The following is a 17,279-nucleotide window of genomic DNA, read 5'->3' on the forward strand; positions in this document are numbered from 1 at the left end:
CATATCGCATACATATTATTAATGCAAATTTTGCCCTGATTGTCAGTGATCTATGGCTTTGTGTAGTACATGCTGCTCCATCTGAAAGCAGGTGATGGCGATTTACTACTAATCAAAGAACCGGCTTTACTGACAAGATGCGCAATGACAATCACATGCGATTTATCATGCAGCCCTAGTTTAGAGCCATTTGAAGCTGTATGCACCCTTTTAAACTGCATTTAAACTGTAAACTGTTGAGGTCCATTAAAGTCCACTATATGGAGAAACATTCTGGAATGTGTCACTCAAAAAAACAAAAACAAAAAAAATGTTTTTCTTCTTGACTGAACAAAGAAACACATAAACGTTTTGGATGACTTAGGGGTAAGTAAATTATCAGGATTTTTTATTAAAGGAGTAGTCCACTTTAAAGATGGGGTCCATTGACTTACTTTTTTTTCCTACTATGAAAAGTCAATGGACCCCATCTTTAAAGTGGACTACTCCTTTAAAAAAGTGGACTAATCCTTTACTGTATTTTCCCTCCTGACTTTCTTTTTTTTTGCATCATTTTAAAAGTGGATTAATTCTTTAACATAAGCATATTGGATGAAATGCCAGCTGTACGTTTGTATTTCAATTAACAGCACATCATTAACAATGTAGGAAACTTTATTTCCTTTTAATTCAACTACACTGGATAGTGGACGTTTCTAAACAAAACTGCATTTAAAGTCTGTAAGTTTTCTAAGAAGAGTGGAAACCTGTGGATTCACTGTAGTGTTCTTTTTCCCTTTCTTCATCTTTGATCCACGTTTCAGGTTGATGTAGAGAAATCATCTGCCAGGCAGAAAACAAACAAAAACAATTATTATTATGTTGATAAAAAAATTTAATAAGTCTTCTTATTTTACACAGTAATTAAAAAACAACAAATAAATCTGTATTAATAATTGTGCAATTTAATTGAATTATTTGGTTTAAACAGAAGTAATGGGGGAAGATCAATGTTCTGTTAAAAACAACAAATCACTGGTCAAAATGGAAATGTGACATTGCAAGCATAAAGGTGACATTGTTTTGTAAAGGTGTAAATCAAGTTGCAGGCATAAGAAAAAAGTTTGGCAACATTGAACTGTTGTTAATCTTAAGCGTAATTCATGTCTTGTAAAACTTCATATTTAGGCTAAATAAATATTAACTGTATTCATCTGACCTCAGTTTTTCTGCATTTACACGTTTGGCATGGATTTTTGGGCTGAAATACTGCAAAAAGCATTGCAAGTGTGCAAACAGTGGCATTCTTTCAAAAATACAGTTTTATGAACGGTAAACACAAATGAATCACACAGAATCTGTATTAGTGTGTAAAATAAACCAGTTTTTATATAACAATTCGAGCAACGCGACTTCCGGAGAACGCACCCGAAAATCTATTCAGGACGCGTCCGGCGGGAACTGGCCACCCTACCCTCTGTATGCAACAAGTCATTTACACATTTAAAAGTGGTTTATTTTACACACCGAGACAGATTCTGCGCAATTAATTTGTATTTGTCGTTCATAAAATTGTGTTTGCAAACTTGCAATGCTTTTGGCAGTATTTCAGCACAAAAACCATGCCAAAAGTGTAAGCGGAGAAAAACTGAGGTCAGATGAATACAGTTCATACTTACTTATTTAATGTAAATATGAAGTTTCAGTTTTACGCTTTGAATCTTGATGCAGACCTTCACAATATGTAAAAAAAATCATTTTAACATATGAATGGGAAATGTGTATCTAACCTCTGAACAAACCCAAGGGTGCATGCCACCACTTTCTGATCCTGGAGGTTAAAACTGTAGAATGAGGCAATCAGCGTTGCCAAGACCAGAGACAAAGTTGCGCTGCTCTCCTTCACACACCACCTGACCGTCCATGCTCAACATTGCTGGTTGCTTAGAGACATACATGAAATCGACCAAAACCAAAAAGATAAAATATTTAAAATAAAATTTGTTTCTATTTTTGTGATGTTATTCAGCCATTTACAAATATAACTATTAAACATAACTTGAGCTCAACCGATGCAAATACAGATATTAGGTTAAAATGTGTATATTACAGGACAATACAAATACACTACAGTATATTGTACTGGTACTGTATACAGTACCAGGCCAAAGTTTGGACATGGGAAGTAAGTTCAAACTTTTGAGTGGTACTGTATATAGAAGTATATTACATACATATACTATACATCACCAAATTTGAGTGATAATTGCAAAAATATGTTAATCAAACACTTTTAAATGACGTGACAAAGAAGTAATGGAGGTGGGGGTTAACTTAATTTAACAAAACTTTAATATCTGAGATAAGTCTGACATCATTTCACTTATAATAACTTTAAAATACAAATAAAACTATATTTGTGAGGAATGTAGGCTACAACCACAACGTTTTCCTATCAAAGTAACTTAACTTGGTGTATATTTGAGAACAAGCTGAAATGTTTTGTTCTTTACGTGTATTACAAGCTAACTTAAGCTAAATCACAACGCACCGACAGACAGCAACATTGCGTTGTTTTAGGGCAATTCACATTATCATGTTTAGTCGTCAAAAACGAAAGAATTAACAGACAGATAAGTTACAAAAACATCTTTATCAACGTGTCGTGTGCTGTCTGTTAAGAGTTTAGCAAGTTAGCGTGTGGAGTGACAACAACGCAGCTCCTAAAAATAGCCCACTCGTGCAAACCGTTCAGAAATGCAATCGAATAAAACAACAGTGTCTTACCGTGTCAATGATGCACAGTCAGTCAATCTTCGTTTATCTTCATCACAGACACATTGTATTCTCCCCGTCTTCTTGCTGCATGCATAATCCTCTCATTTCTGCCGCGTCGTCGTGTAACTTTTAATTGTTCCGTGTACGTTTTCACATCACATGCAGATATAGATTAAAAGTTGAACGCGTTGTCTTCATATCGTCGTTGTTTATATGAATAACCAATCCTAACAAATACAGGGCGTCCGAACTTCCACTAGCTCTGCTTACATTCAAATATTGAGCGCGAAGGAAATCAATCCCACAATGCAATGCTTTTACAGTATTATTCTGTATTACGAATTTTGCATGCTGAAAACAGGACAATTCTGTACATTTACAGACATTCTGTAAATATTTTGTAAATATACAGTCTAACACTGTTTTTTGAAAATACAGTACAATACTGTTAGAAATTCGCTGTAAATTTACAGAAAAGTTTTACAGTGTATGTATCATGGTAGAGTTTTCGTTTTCTTTTAAAAATGTTTTTATGTTATTAAAATCTTTGATGTCACAAAGAATTTTCATAATTCTCACAAAAAAAATAATATAAGCATAAAAAAGACAAAAAGAAATCGTAAGCTCACTTGAAGATAAGCACGTAGTGACGAAATAAGGATAATATATTGTAGGATTGAAAATATAGAAATCTATTATTTCATCACAACCCCCATTTCCATCCTGTACCATTTGCATTCCTGTGCTCATTGCCTAATGGCAGAGACGTTCATCCAGTGGGGGTTAAAGGTGGTTTTCTGATTGGTTAGTTTGAATATATCAAGTTAGGTTTAGTCACATGGTAAAGGGATAGAGGATAAAGGTCAAGGTTTTCAAGAGCTCTGGGCTTTTGCCTTTTTCTCTTTCCTTTTCTTCTTCACCTGAGCTTTGGGGTTCAGGCCATTAGGCATAGATTCCAGTTCTCATTGTGATTCTCTTTCTTCTAAACTTTCTTTCTTTCTCTGTTCTCTGTATCTTATCAGGTAATATCTCACATACATTGGAAACAGTTAATTGTTTGTATGTTTTACCATTTTTATGCATTTATAGTGGAACCATTTCAATTGTAACTTTAAGTCAGTACTGTTATTAAACCTTTTCATTTACAAATCTGTTGTTTAGTTTTGATTTACGGTAGTATTAATACTTAACCGCTACATATTGCAATACAATATTCATATTCTAGCAACGCTCTCAGACATATTGTGTCTGAAACCCGGGAACAATTGCAGTTTTGTTCTCCTTCCGAAACCTGAGATCCTTATGATATATATATTTGCAAAGACAGGAATTTTGATGCATATGTTTGTAAGGCCAATAAAGCAGCAAAAATGCTCACAAGCTCAATGAGCAGCAGATCCACAGCTTGCACGCTCCTCTTACACAGAAACAGCATGCGCATTTGGCACTGTTTTTTGTGTTTCAGTGGCTTAAAGAGCACCTACTACATTGCTTAAAACAACAATATTTTGTGTATTTGGTATAATACATTGTGTTCTTGTGGTTTATGGTTCAAACAACATTAGTTCCCATATACAGTACATTATTGTAGCTCCTTTATGCCCTGCTTCCCTGAACGCGTTCATTTTGTACAAAGCTTATCGTTCTGAAAAGCTCTGTGTCCTTCGATTGGCCAGCTCGTGGTCGAATCAAACACGGTGCACCGTGAACCGTTACACCCCTAAAGTTAAAGCAACACTATGTAGTTTTTTACCTTTAAATAATATCTCTAAAATTATTTCAGTGATAGAACAACTTTTAACTGGACAAATTGTACCGTTGCTGCAACCTGAGCAGCCTCCTAGCTGCTACAAGCACACTCTGAAAGTGGCGGTGGAGGGTAGGAAATACAGCCCCGCCCCTCCCCCTGCCTGCAGAAGAGTGTCTGATACCAGGCACTGTTGCACTTTTCAACCACATGGGGGAGCTGTAAGTCATTTTTACATAGAAACTACATAGTGTTGCTTTAATATCCTCTTTGCTACCTTATCAGTACGAGCCGAATTAGATCCAGAACATGCAAATGATTGACCCGGCTTGAATGTAACAGATTGGTAAGGTAAGGATATTAAAACATTAAAACCATGTCTATGTATAAATAACAACAAGCGCTACTCGGCACTGCACAAAACTTGTGTTTGAGTCATGGGTAAAAAAAATTTTTGTAAATTCTTTAAATATAAAAGCAGAGACTACTTAAAGTCAAAACTGTCGTGTACACGTCAACAGGCCAAGGAAGTAAACTGTTGCCTACAATTTGTGTTTGTTGTAGTCCAAGAAAAGAGATTTAGGTTGGAGACGATAACTCGCATCATTGTTTACTTTGAGGGTTGTACCTTTGCATATTGTTAACATGTACTAATACACCCCTACACACCAAAGGAAATGTAAAATAGTTAATCGGAAAATGGGTACTCTTTATAACTGTGGTGCTTAAATACATGTACAAACATTAAGTTTTTGTGACCACACACACAAGCAACATGACGTGATGATAGTCCAAAATCTCTAATGTTGATAAATTTCTACCGGTGTATCATACCTACCGGTTATCACCCACCCCTAATGAGGATCAATAAAAAAACACCGCTCCTGCCCAGCATATTTAAGGGGCCTGTGCCGAGATCCTAAACTTTACTGTGAGTGATGATTCACATTTACACCTAAGAGATTGTAAAGTTTGGCTAGCTGGAATGTTCGCTGCAAAAAGATTGGTGCAAATTGGAAATCACTTCATCATCGCTCAATAAAACTCTGGTTGTGTTCCCTCCAGGAGATATTATATCTAGAACTGTCCTGTGCTGAAACCAATCATGTCAAAGCAGAAACCTTAATAATGTTGAGGGATTCAAGAGCTGCAGTGACCTTTTTTATGTTTTATTGCTATGATGTTTCCATTCTATTTATATTACCTTTCAATTGTTTATTTATCTGTACTATTTTTTATAAGCTCAGATTGAGACCCGGGTGGTGGGTGATGATGGTAATATTGTCACTTTCCTGTTATTACATGGCTTGTTGAAATGCTTGTTTCTGATTGGCCAGTCAAGACATTTGCAGGTTTGTTATTCCCAGATAACAATCACTCAGAACTAATAACATATAGTAACCTGGATGCTGCAAATCATTTTGACAGGTGGGTTAATGACGTGACGTGATTTATTTTGTGTCCGTATGGTTCAATTAAATGTAAAAGGGTTAAAATTTTAAAATAAATTCAGATTACTTGCATACATTCTATTTTTTTGAGTATAAAGTCTAAAATTTCTGCTTTTATTTTATTTTGAAAGAATATTTTGGGAATAATTGCAAAAATGTCAATGTGGTGTAACCGGTCTGTGTCAATTGGTGTAACTAGTTTTTTTTTAATGAAAATTTAAATATATTCATAAAAAATGTGGAATAAAATATAATTGTCTAGTTTAGTGTAATATAATTTTTAACATACATTTTTACATAATTTGTCAAAGATTATTTAGAAAACAGAGCTGTTTTCAGCATTTGTTATTATTTGTCATTATTATGTCAGGACAAATATTACAAAAACGCGTCCAAATTTACTAGAAATAATTAGGGCTGGGCAAAAAATTGATTTTTCGATTAATCTGGGATTTTTTTACGTGGTCGATTCAAAATCAACTCTCAAAGAGCAGAATACATTTTTTTTTCATATTTATTTCCGCAAACATTTAACGTAAGATTACCGTTAATCTAATTACTAGTCTTCTTCACTAGATGTTACCCTCTTTTTTGCCTTGTGCGTGGTTAACAAGGAGCAAGAGGCGAGCCTGTCATTCATTCATTCAGTGCTTCAAATGGCGGTTTCAGGTGCTTTGTCGAAGTTGATGCCACCTTCACATAAAAAGTCAGAGGTATGGAAGCATTTTAGATTTTGCAAGCAAGACGACAACAATCATTTTGTGGCTTTTAATTTCTTTTTATTAATTACGCACTTGTAAACTGCTGTCCACTGTTCCCTTTTATTAATATAGTATTTGTATTAAATCTATATTCATTGATTTCTATATTATTAATTTTCTATATTATTTAATCGAGAATCGAGTATAAAATCGATCCGGGAACCGGAATCGAAAATGTCATCGAGAATCGAAATCAAATCGATTTGATAGCTTGTGAATCAAAATCGAATCCATCTGGAACAATTGAATCGATACCCAGCCCTAGAAATAACTAATAAAATGATATTTTAAAATTATTTTTATGATTACACTTGCCATCAAGGTGGATAAAATATTTAATATTTCTCACTCTTTGGTGCAATTGGTGGTTACACCATTTGATATTTTCAGGTCCATTCTACGGAGCCCCTAAGGGGACATGGAGCAAAAATTAAATAAAGTTTAGTTTCATGTGTTCACGTGAAACTTTCATGTGCTCACGCGAAACTTTTATGTGCTCACGCGAAACCTTCATGTGCAGATTTTTTTTTTTTTAAGTTTAGTTTTGCATGCTCACGTGAAGCTTTTAAAACAATTTTTTTTAAAGATTTTTTTCAAATTTTTTTCACATTTTCCCAAGTTTTTGTCACTGAATAAGGTACAGTTTAATAAAAAAAACTGAATATAAATATGTCTTTTAATAACATATATGACATATTTACAAAACTTGATTAAACCAAAAAGTGTTCGTGACATTTGAACGTCTTTGTTGATCTTAAAACTGAAACAGGAGGTCTACATTCGTGAAAAATTAGCTAATAAAATATTTAAAATATTTTTTTTTTACCTTAGTTATAAGGTAAATAGCCATGTAATAAACAAGATAATGTATAGACAGCCGGTAGTTATCGCAAAATAAGCCTGTCTTCACTGTCGGAGCTTATTTCTGCTATAACAACCGACTGCCTATACATTACACCTTACATAGCATACTTGTTTTGTACATGTTCATATATAAAAATGAAAACACTGATTTGCAAAAAGGGGCATGTGCTAAGCCGTGTTTTTCCATCCAACACAGCCATTTCTTTTGCGAAAATGTGCGAAATCAGGCCAGATTTGGTTCTGGCAGCAGCACAGCTTTCCCTTCTTTCACCAGACGTTTCCTCATGTAAGCCAACATGGAATTAAAATAGTATTACACCTATTAATCACCAGGTGCAACTTACTCCATCTGTGGCACGGCCTCAGGTTTATAAATCGTTGGTGTGACATTATGAATCTGCCCGCTAAATCATTTATTGAGGTCAAAAAATGCGGAGACATATGAATTGGTTCACCTTCCTCATAAATAACCTTAAAAAGTATACGAACGGTTGTTTTTCAAACGGGGCGATGCAGGAAGGTGCTAATTATCGGTGTCAACACAAATGGAGGTCTTTTCACAGCATAATACCACACTTTATGCTACTTTTTTTTTTTTTGGAATAAAAATGGCTTGCCATCAGTGCTCTGCTTTATTCCAGACCTGTTCTGCCCTAAAATATTCACACGAATACACAAATCCCCGAGCCACTTGTTTCCGTCACGTAGAGCAACAGCCTAATAAGCTCAAGATGTGAATCATGGATGCGCAGTTATAAATTGTATTTGATATTGCTGCCTTTTCACGCTGTACAATTTTAGGTCTTTAGTCGAAAAAAGGCCTGTGTAATTACAAAATGATGCACGACCCCCAGGACAGAACAGATTTCCATTTGCAATTTTCTGGGACCGGGGTAAAAGAAAAGCTTTAATTACGCATCTTTCATAAAGACATCCTGTCACATCCCAGAGAATGATTATGTGTAAATTATCATTTGAATATGAAATATGCACGGCCCCGCCGCAGCGTAATCTTCATATCAATTTTCTGTTTTGTGTGACACACAGCATGAATCTGACCTGGAGAGATATGCAGCATCTGGTGGTGAGAACTTCACGTCCCGCCCACCTAATAACTAATGACTGGAGGACCAATGGTGTGGGGCGCTTGGGTAATTGACAGTTCACCTAACCAATCAGAGTGGTGGCATGTTTAAAGCTGCATTCATTTGCTTGATGGACACACCTGACCTCGTGACACTCTCTCCTTCTCTCTGTCTTTGGCAGTGAGCCATTCTTATGGCTATGGTCTGCTGGATGCCAGCGCAATCGTTACATCGGCCCAGAATTGGAGCAGCGTGGGGCCGCAGCACAAATGTGTCATTGATATGCTAACTGAGCCCAGGTAAGGGCGGCGAAACACACCAGAACATCAGTACATAGGGTTTCTATTGGTAGCAATGCAAGGGGCGGTATGAGATTTTGGTGGTATGATTGTTTTTTTATGTCTGTGCATACAAACAACTTTTCAGCTGGACACAATACATTTAGTTTTTTTTATACCACGGGTCTGTTGAATGATGTATTCAGATTGGCTGAGAAATGTTCGGTGTAGGAATGCTAATCGCGATTAATTGTTAGCAAAATAAAAGTTTTTGTTTACATCATATATGTGTGTGAACTGTGTATAATAACTTTGTATAAATAAATGTACACACATGCATTTATATATTTTAGAAATGTTTACATGTGTATATACATTTGTATTTCTATGTATAATTTATATTATATATAAATATAAATACTTAATATATAAAAAAAAATTCTTAAAATTATACATGAATGTGTACATATTTATATATATACATATTTATTATACACAGTTTACACACATATGTGATGTAAACAAAAACTTTAATTCTGCTAACGATTAATCGCGATTAATTGTTTAGCATCCCTAGTTCGGTGCGTATGCATTAATTTCTGATAACCGCACACCTAACTTGTCAAATGTCTTAAAAATAGGCACCAGAACAATGTTTGTGGTAACCGTGGTATAAGAGGAATAATTGACTCCCGTCCTTTGAATTATTTGAAAATAATGCACACCCGCGGTGTTACGGCACCGTGCCGCATTGCACCTTGGGTGTGCATTATGTAAGGAATAATTGACGACGGGCCATTGAATTATAAGAAAATAATGCACACCAAGGTGGTAATGCGGCATGACGCGAAGCGGAGTGCCGTTACACCGCAGGTGTGCATTATTTTCAAATAATTCAAAGGACCGGAGTCAATTATTCTGCTTATACCACGGTTACCACAAACATTGCTCTGTTGCCTATTTTTAAGACATTTGAAAAGTTAGGTGTGCGATTTACAGAAAAATAATCAACACCCATAGAACATTTCTCAGCCAATCAGAATGCAGCATTCAACAGACCCGTGGTATAATTTCTTATAATTCAATGGCCCGTCGTCAATTATTCCTTACATATACAGTACTGTGCAAAAATGTCTTCTTTAGGCATCATCTTTGTTTAGTGTGACCTCGTCAGCATTTTTTGCCAGAATGATGTAAAAATACTAATTTTTTTAAAATGTGAAATTGGGATTTAGTTGAATTTTATTTAGGTTTAAGAGATCCTGCAGTTTCCTGCTATTGCTCAAGTGGAATGGGAGTTTACCCTAAAAACTTGACACATCAGTTTACATATTTATACAGTTTTTAATACAACATACACATTTCGTGTATTTTCTGGATGTATTCTATTAAAGAGACTGAGAAACAATTATATATAATCACTATAACATTGCAAAAGCAACTAATCTAATTCTGGCATGGTGGCCTAAGACTTTTGCACAGAACTGTATGCCAGGTCAAAATAAAGCCTTTAAATTAAAATATTATATATATTTATATATATATATATATATAAAATGTAAACATCAAATCAATTACATGACTTAATGATTTAATTAATTTAGCGTTAACACGGCTCACATCTTGGAAATGATATCATAGTGTTAGTGGTTTCAAAACCTTGACTCAATAAAACCTCAGTATACCTTAAAACCGGTAACCAGACAATGGCTTTTGGTTGCTAATGTCAGCTATCTGAGGATCAGTCAAGCGGCAGTCCATTTAAACTCATTATTTTGTCTGGAAATGAGACAAAAGATATGATTTTTTATGCATTTTCTGTTTTTGCTACATAAATTTGAATATGATACTTCAAAGGAACAGTTTGCCCAAAAATGCAAATTAGCTCCAATTTTACTCTTCCTCAAGCTATCATACTGTAGGTGTGTATGACTTTCATCTTTCAGCCAAACACAGGCAGAGCTACGTATATTAAATACTCTCCTGGCTCTTTTTAGCTTCATAATGTCATTGGATAGTGCCCCATTTTTTAATTCTTTTGAAAAAAAACTAATGCATGCCGTTATTTTTTTATTTTTTGGGGGGGTGATGTAATTAGTTTTTGTAAGAAAGCTTTTATATTTCAAACTTTATAAACTATAGCCACACGCGTGTTCATGGGGAATTAGGGGTCAGGTTGAAGGTTGATCTCTAACCCAACATTACAAAAAACCCATTGCGTCACCTCAGAAGACATTTAATAACTGTAAAAGAGCCAGGATATAATTTAATAGAACTCTGACTGTGTTTGGCTAAAAGAAAAATGTTTTAAATATGCGCTAATTTTCATTAGCCATGATTCAACACATAATTCATTTGAAATCAATTATGTTTCAAGAACATTTAGCTTAATTGCTTATTTTAAAAATCACCACATGAATTGTGAGTGATTCATTGATGTAATAAATGGAAATACTGATTTGATTCTTTCTTCGTAGGGATATTAAAAACCACCTGATCTTCAGCAGATCTGTGGATGCCTGCTCTGGGCAGCTGGACTTTGTGAGCTCTCTCGAACATGTCCAGGCCAGACTCACGCTGTCTTATAACCACAGGGGGAACCTGGCAATTCACCTCATCAGCCCACTGGGGACTCGTTCCACGCTGCTGGCTCCACGGTAAACATGTACTTGAATATGTCATCTCATCAGCTCCCCGAGAAGCACTTTTGACCGGCTGCTCTCCAGCAAACACACATTCACATACAATCAATACACGCGTACCGACACTTCCACTCAAAACAACTCATTGGCTCTCAGTAGGCGACCGTAAAAGAATTCAACTCGTGTATTTATTCAGGCACACGGAAACGGTTCATCATCTACAATAAACATCTCACAGATGTTCTATGAAACATGATTGATTGTATTGTAAAAACACACACGTTTGTATTACGTACACTTACACTTGCGGTTTCTCTTCAGGCCTCAGGACAATTCGGCTGAAGGCTTTAACGATTGGGCGTTCATGACCACACACTCCTGGGATGAGGATCCTCGGGGAGAGTGGACCGTGGAGATCGAAAACGTCGTCGGACTTAATGACTATGGTAACGTTCGTTCTGAAATTTTCTTTTACTTGTGACTGAATTTCAGTGATGGTGGTTTGTGTCTTCTCCACAGGTGTTCTGTCTCAGTTTACACTCATCCTGTATGGGACCGGCTCTAGCGCCACAGATCCATTCGTTCCAGACTACACCCGACCATCAAACAATAGCTGCAAAACCTTTGACACTCAGCAGATCTGCATTGGTAAGACAGATGTGCCCTAAACCTGAAAAAGTGTTTGCCAAATAAACATATGCAATCCTAAAAAGGACATTTGTGACCCTGGACCTAGGGCTGAAAAGATTCATTGAGTTACTCGATTACAAAAATTCCTCGAGGCAAAGATTCTCACTTTGATGTCAGGGCTAGATTACAGCATGAAACCTGTTGTGCATATTAATCAATTAAATTGCTTAATTGTTGGCACTGGCACTTATAAACACCAAATGGGTAAAATATTTATCTCGTTTTGCAACGAAACTCTTTAAGTGTTCATGCTGTCTTAAAATTTTGAGTTATTCAACTTAAAGGAACACGTAAACTTTATTGGAGTATTCACCGTATTCCCCAGACTTAGATAAGTCCATACATAACTTTTTAATCTCTATGCATGCATTAACTCTGTCTGACACACCCACCGCTAGCCTATTTTAGCACAAAGACTGGAAGTAAATGGCTCCAGCTAGCATACTGCTCCCAATAATCGACAAAATAACGTAATACGCAAACTCTCTGCTCCTCACCACGGGACTTCTCAGGTGCTGTGAGCAAATCACTTCGCCCAAGTAACAGTACTTTGCCTTTTGAGAATATAGTTCCCAGTATGTATATGGTTAAAAGATGGCTGTGTCTCGTATGACCTTGTTATTTGTACATGCTGTGACTATACTAGTGCTGAAACGATTCATCAACTTACTCGATTAAAAAAATTCCTTGAGGCAAACATTCTGCGTCAAAGCCTCGTTAAATTCCTATGATGCCCACTATACGCTCAGGGATCTGATTCACACGGAACGTTGTTTAATGTTCAGTAAGCACCATATACCATATCGCATGATACATTTTTTATTTAGTTGGCGCGATGGCGGAGAGTAAAGATGTCCATAAACGGCAGAGAATGTCTAAAGTTTGGGATCATTACATTATCATTACATTACATTCAGCATCTGAACCGAAAACATCCACTGCTGTTTCACCAAGCGTCACTGAAACAAGGTTACGTAGCCTAGCCTATTGATGTACGCTGATTTTAATCCCATACTGTATTTGTAGCGATGTAAGGATGCGGTTTGACTAGATAAGATGTTACGCTTTGACGTTTTAAATAGTACGCTTATTCATGTTCAATTGCAAGAGAATATAGCCTAAAAAAGAGCCCCTTCACACACACACATGCACCCTCGTCTCTCTCACGTGAGTCAGACAATTGCGCAATGCATCACATATGTTTAAACATTTATGTAGCCACGCAACAATAATTTCAGCATGCATTCACTGTATACACGGGACGTGATGTTGTGACGTGATTTTTTTGAACGCATACTTCACCTAAAATGCACTGCAATGCAAGTGATGCAAGCCAAATGCAGCGGTCTATTGAAAATGAATGTATGTATTTTTGTCATAACAAACTGCAATAAAGCAACTGAACGTCTGACTGGGGCATCACTCTTACTCATGCCCAGCATGCGTGCACACACAAACAAACACACACACACAGGTTGCTAGGTTACCATAGCAAATAGGTTCAACCCGGAAAGGTTATATTTTTTGTTAGTAGCCTAATGGTAAATGCTGCAGGTGTAGAAATCTACATAAAACAGATATTTACTTTGATGTCAGGGCTAGATTACAGCATGAAACCTGTTGTGCATATTAATAAATTAAATTGCTTAATTGTTGGCACTGGCACTTATAAACACTAAATGGGTAAAAATAGCAATAAATAGGCTTAGTTTTGGAGCCAAATGTTAGAGTTGGAATCAATACCTCTGTTTTTTTTTTTTTTTTAAATAAAAGCCAAATGCTTGATCATTTTACAGCCACATCATTTTCGTTATGCATTATTTGTTTTTAAAAACACACAAAAAGTATCCGATTAATTGGTCGATTAAGAACTAGATTAATCGATTACAAAAATAATCGATAGCTGCAGCCCTAGACTATACAAATCACAACATATAAATAGGAAAATGTTGGTGTTATTTTGTCACTTATTGGGAGCAGTATGCTAGCTGGAGCCATTTACTTCTAGTCTTTGTGCTAAGCTAGATTAGCGGTGGGTGCGTCAGACAGAGTTACGGCACGCACGGAGATGAAGAGGGTATGTATGGACTTATCTAACTCTGGGGGATACGGTGAATAAGCTAAAGTCCCAAAAAAGCGGCATGTTCCTTTAAAAATAATGTTTTAAATATTTTTAAGGTGAATTTACTTTGTTTCTCACACAAAGCTATGTGAGTGTCATGCATCCCAGCAAGCAATTTTGCATTTAAAAGACATCTAATAGTCGTCCAGACACCGTCAAGACTAAAACAAGGCAAATTTTGGGCTGTCAGTAAAAATTTTATAGAGGTCTAACCCAAAGAGGTCTAGCCCAAAAATAAATGAAAACCAAACACCTTGTATCACTGCTGACTTTGCTTCCATGATGCAATATCACACATCTCACAGTTATTTTGGCAAAAACGACCAAAATGTTACGTTTATTTGGCTTGAAGTGGGTTACTCATAGGCGAGCTGTGAGTAGCTATAGTTAACTGTGAAATGGCAGGTATTGCTTGCTGGGATGTCTTATGCTTAAATTTTTTTGGTGTAATGACATAATGATTTTTTAGGAAGTATGTTACGTTTCCCACTGTAAAATGAACAGTATCTAGCTTTAGAAAGACATGAGGATGAGTAAAAAACTAAATATTTATTGTGGGGTTTGAACTACTTTAGGAGGCTTTCCTTAATTTTTTAAACAGATGGAAAATGTACGCACACGCATGCACCGAGTAGCTAATTTGTAAGAATCCTGTCATATAAAAAATTCTCTTAGTCTCAGTGTGACTACTCTCTTCTTATAAATATTAATATATGTTTATGAATATGAATATTGCAAAACACTGTGGTGCCAGAAAGGTTTGCATTATTAAAGAAGAGGAAAGGTTTTTAAAATCTCTGGCCTTTCCTTACGCAGGGTCACCTTTCCCGTAACCTCTAGAGGTCAATAAACAAACTTCAGTTTGTTTAGTTGTAATGCTTAAGTTTACCCTGTTAAAAGTTACCACGCGATGATGGATTTCTCCATCACGGAGCCATACGGTGCCGACAGCTTTTCATAACTGCAGTGCTCAAGGACGGACCTAAAATTATTTCACTCATTTTTCACAAGGTGCTCTCACTGTGACTGCAGATTTTTACAAGGTGAAACTAAGTACAATACATCAGCCAATTTATCCCATTCAAACATCAAATTTAACTTTATAAAGGGACATTTTTTGCACCTTAGGCAGACTCGAATGCATTGCGAGTTTGCGTAACACACTTGCGTAATTGCATTGCTTCTCTCTCCGTGCATATCTAAAAGCTTTTAAATTCAAATTTTGTGTTGCATGATTCATAACTGCATGTTGTTATTCTTTATAAGAAGCATTTTATTTTCATATTCCTTCATGACTATTTAATACCTTTCGTCGTCTCTGAAGCAACTTTTCTTTCGTGCTGACACAAGGCCCTGCAGGCAGAAGTTTTATTTATTTATCAATATTATCATACTTTTCACCATCCTGCATTATTTAAATATTTTTTTCACATGACGGATCCTGAATGCTTTTGTGTGCCATTCTCTTTCAATTTCAATGCAAAATATTTTACCAAGTTGTTTTCCGATCTCTGTTTCCAGAATGCAGCACGGGTTTCTCGCTTTACTTGCAAGGCTGCGTGAAGTCGTGCCCTCCCGGCTTCAGCTCCGGTCCGCAGGTCCTCAATTTATCTTTGGACAACTGGGTAGAGCACTCCACCGTGCAGGCCTGTCTGCCCTGTCACCCGGCCTGTCTGATGTGCTCAGGGCCGGGAGAAGACGAATGTCTTTCGTGCCCTCCACACAGTCACCTTGTTGTCACTTCTTGCATGCACCAGAACCAGGTGCAGCGAAAATCTCCCAGCATTCCCGTGCTCCATCACAGAGGAAATAGCGAGGGCAATTCAGGTTCAGAGGGGGGATCGCTTGAGCCCAAACTGCCCTCGAAATTGCCAGCGCTGGTGGCGGTGCTCAGCTGTGCCTTCATCTTGGCTACTTTTGCAGCTGTTTTCGTTCTGTTGCAGCTGCACTCCGGAGTGGCCCGCGTCCCTTTTTGTAGGAGGACCAAACTGCCAGTGACAAACTCTAGGGGAGGAGGGATACGAGTAGGGTTTGGCTTTGGACTGGGCCAAGGGAAGGTATCATATCGAGGGATCCCCACCGTGTGGGGGGACGACGATGCAGCGGGTGGGATGAACTCGGAGTCGGACAGCGAAGAGCTGGAGTATCACAGCGAAAAGACTGCTTTTATACGAACTCAGAGTGCTTTGTAGTATCTCCTGCGCTTTTTATACATCTGTCTTCCTTATGCTGGGATACAGAACTAATAGAGACTACTATGAGAGTGTGTGCGTGTGTGAAAGAGAGAGAAATCACCATAAATGAGCTACAGAAGTGCAGGCGCACTTTGACTAATTCGGCTTGTATCTGATTAAACACAGGACAGCTACGCTAAGTGATTCCCTTTATTTGACTCATGTTTGTCTCCGTGTTAAGCAGGATCAATAAGATCAGTTTGTGTGTATGCATGGTTTATGCAAACCCAAACATTTACTTTGTAACAAGAATAAGGGCTGAAAATTGTTCCAGTCAACTTTTTATTAAACGTTTCAGACTGTTTTATGTACGATTTTTTGTATGCGCTTCAATAATAACACTACATTTAGCTGACGCTTTTATCCAAAGCGACTTACAATTGCTGTATATGTCAGAGGTCGCACACCTCTGGAGCAACTAGGAGGCTGTTTACACTTGGCATTAACATGCGTTTTCGTTGATCGGATCACAAGTGGACGACGTTAATGCCAGGTGTAAACGGTGTTCAAAACGTTTTGAACGCATCCACTTTCGACCACTTTCAACCACATCCAGAGGTAGTCGAAACCACTTTTGATCGGATCGCTTTGGAGCTGCGGAACGCAATGTGGTTGAATGTGTTCGAACAGCCACACGCGACCGCCTTC

General features: G+C 37.0%; 1 protein-coding gene across 1 annotated transcript in view; it reads left to right on the plus strand.

The window, feature by feature from the left end:
* Positions 1-17,049, plus strand: part of furinb (furin (paired basic amino acid cleaving enzyme) b) — a 162,601-nt gene extending 145,552 nt beyond the window's left edge. The window contains exons 11-16 of the mRNA XM_065291541.2: positions 8,628-8,731; positions 8,847-8,964; positions 11,421-11,600; positions 11,907-12,031; positions 12,105-12,233; positions 15,919-17,049. Coding sequence (XP_065147613.1) covers positions 8,628-8,731; positions 8,847-8,964; positions 11,421-11,600; positions 11,907-12,031; positions 12,105-12,233; positions 15,919-16,589 — 1,327 coding nt within the window. The 3' untranslated portion in view covers positions 16,590-17,049. The remainder of the gene's footprint in view (positions 1-8,627; positions 8,732-8,846; positions 8,965-11,420; positions 11,601-11,906; positions 12,032-12,104; positions 12,234-15,918) is intronic.
* Positions 17,050-17,279: the final 230 nt, after the last annotated feature.

The sequence above is a fragment of the Paramisgurnus dabryanus genome, chromosome 23, assembly GCF_030506205.2.
Source record: "Paramisgurnus dabryanus chromosome 23, PD_genome_1.1, whole genome shotgun sequence".
NCBI lineage: Eukaryota > Metazoa > Chordata > Actinopteri > Cypriniformes > Cobitidae > Paramisgurnus > Paramisgurnus dabryanus.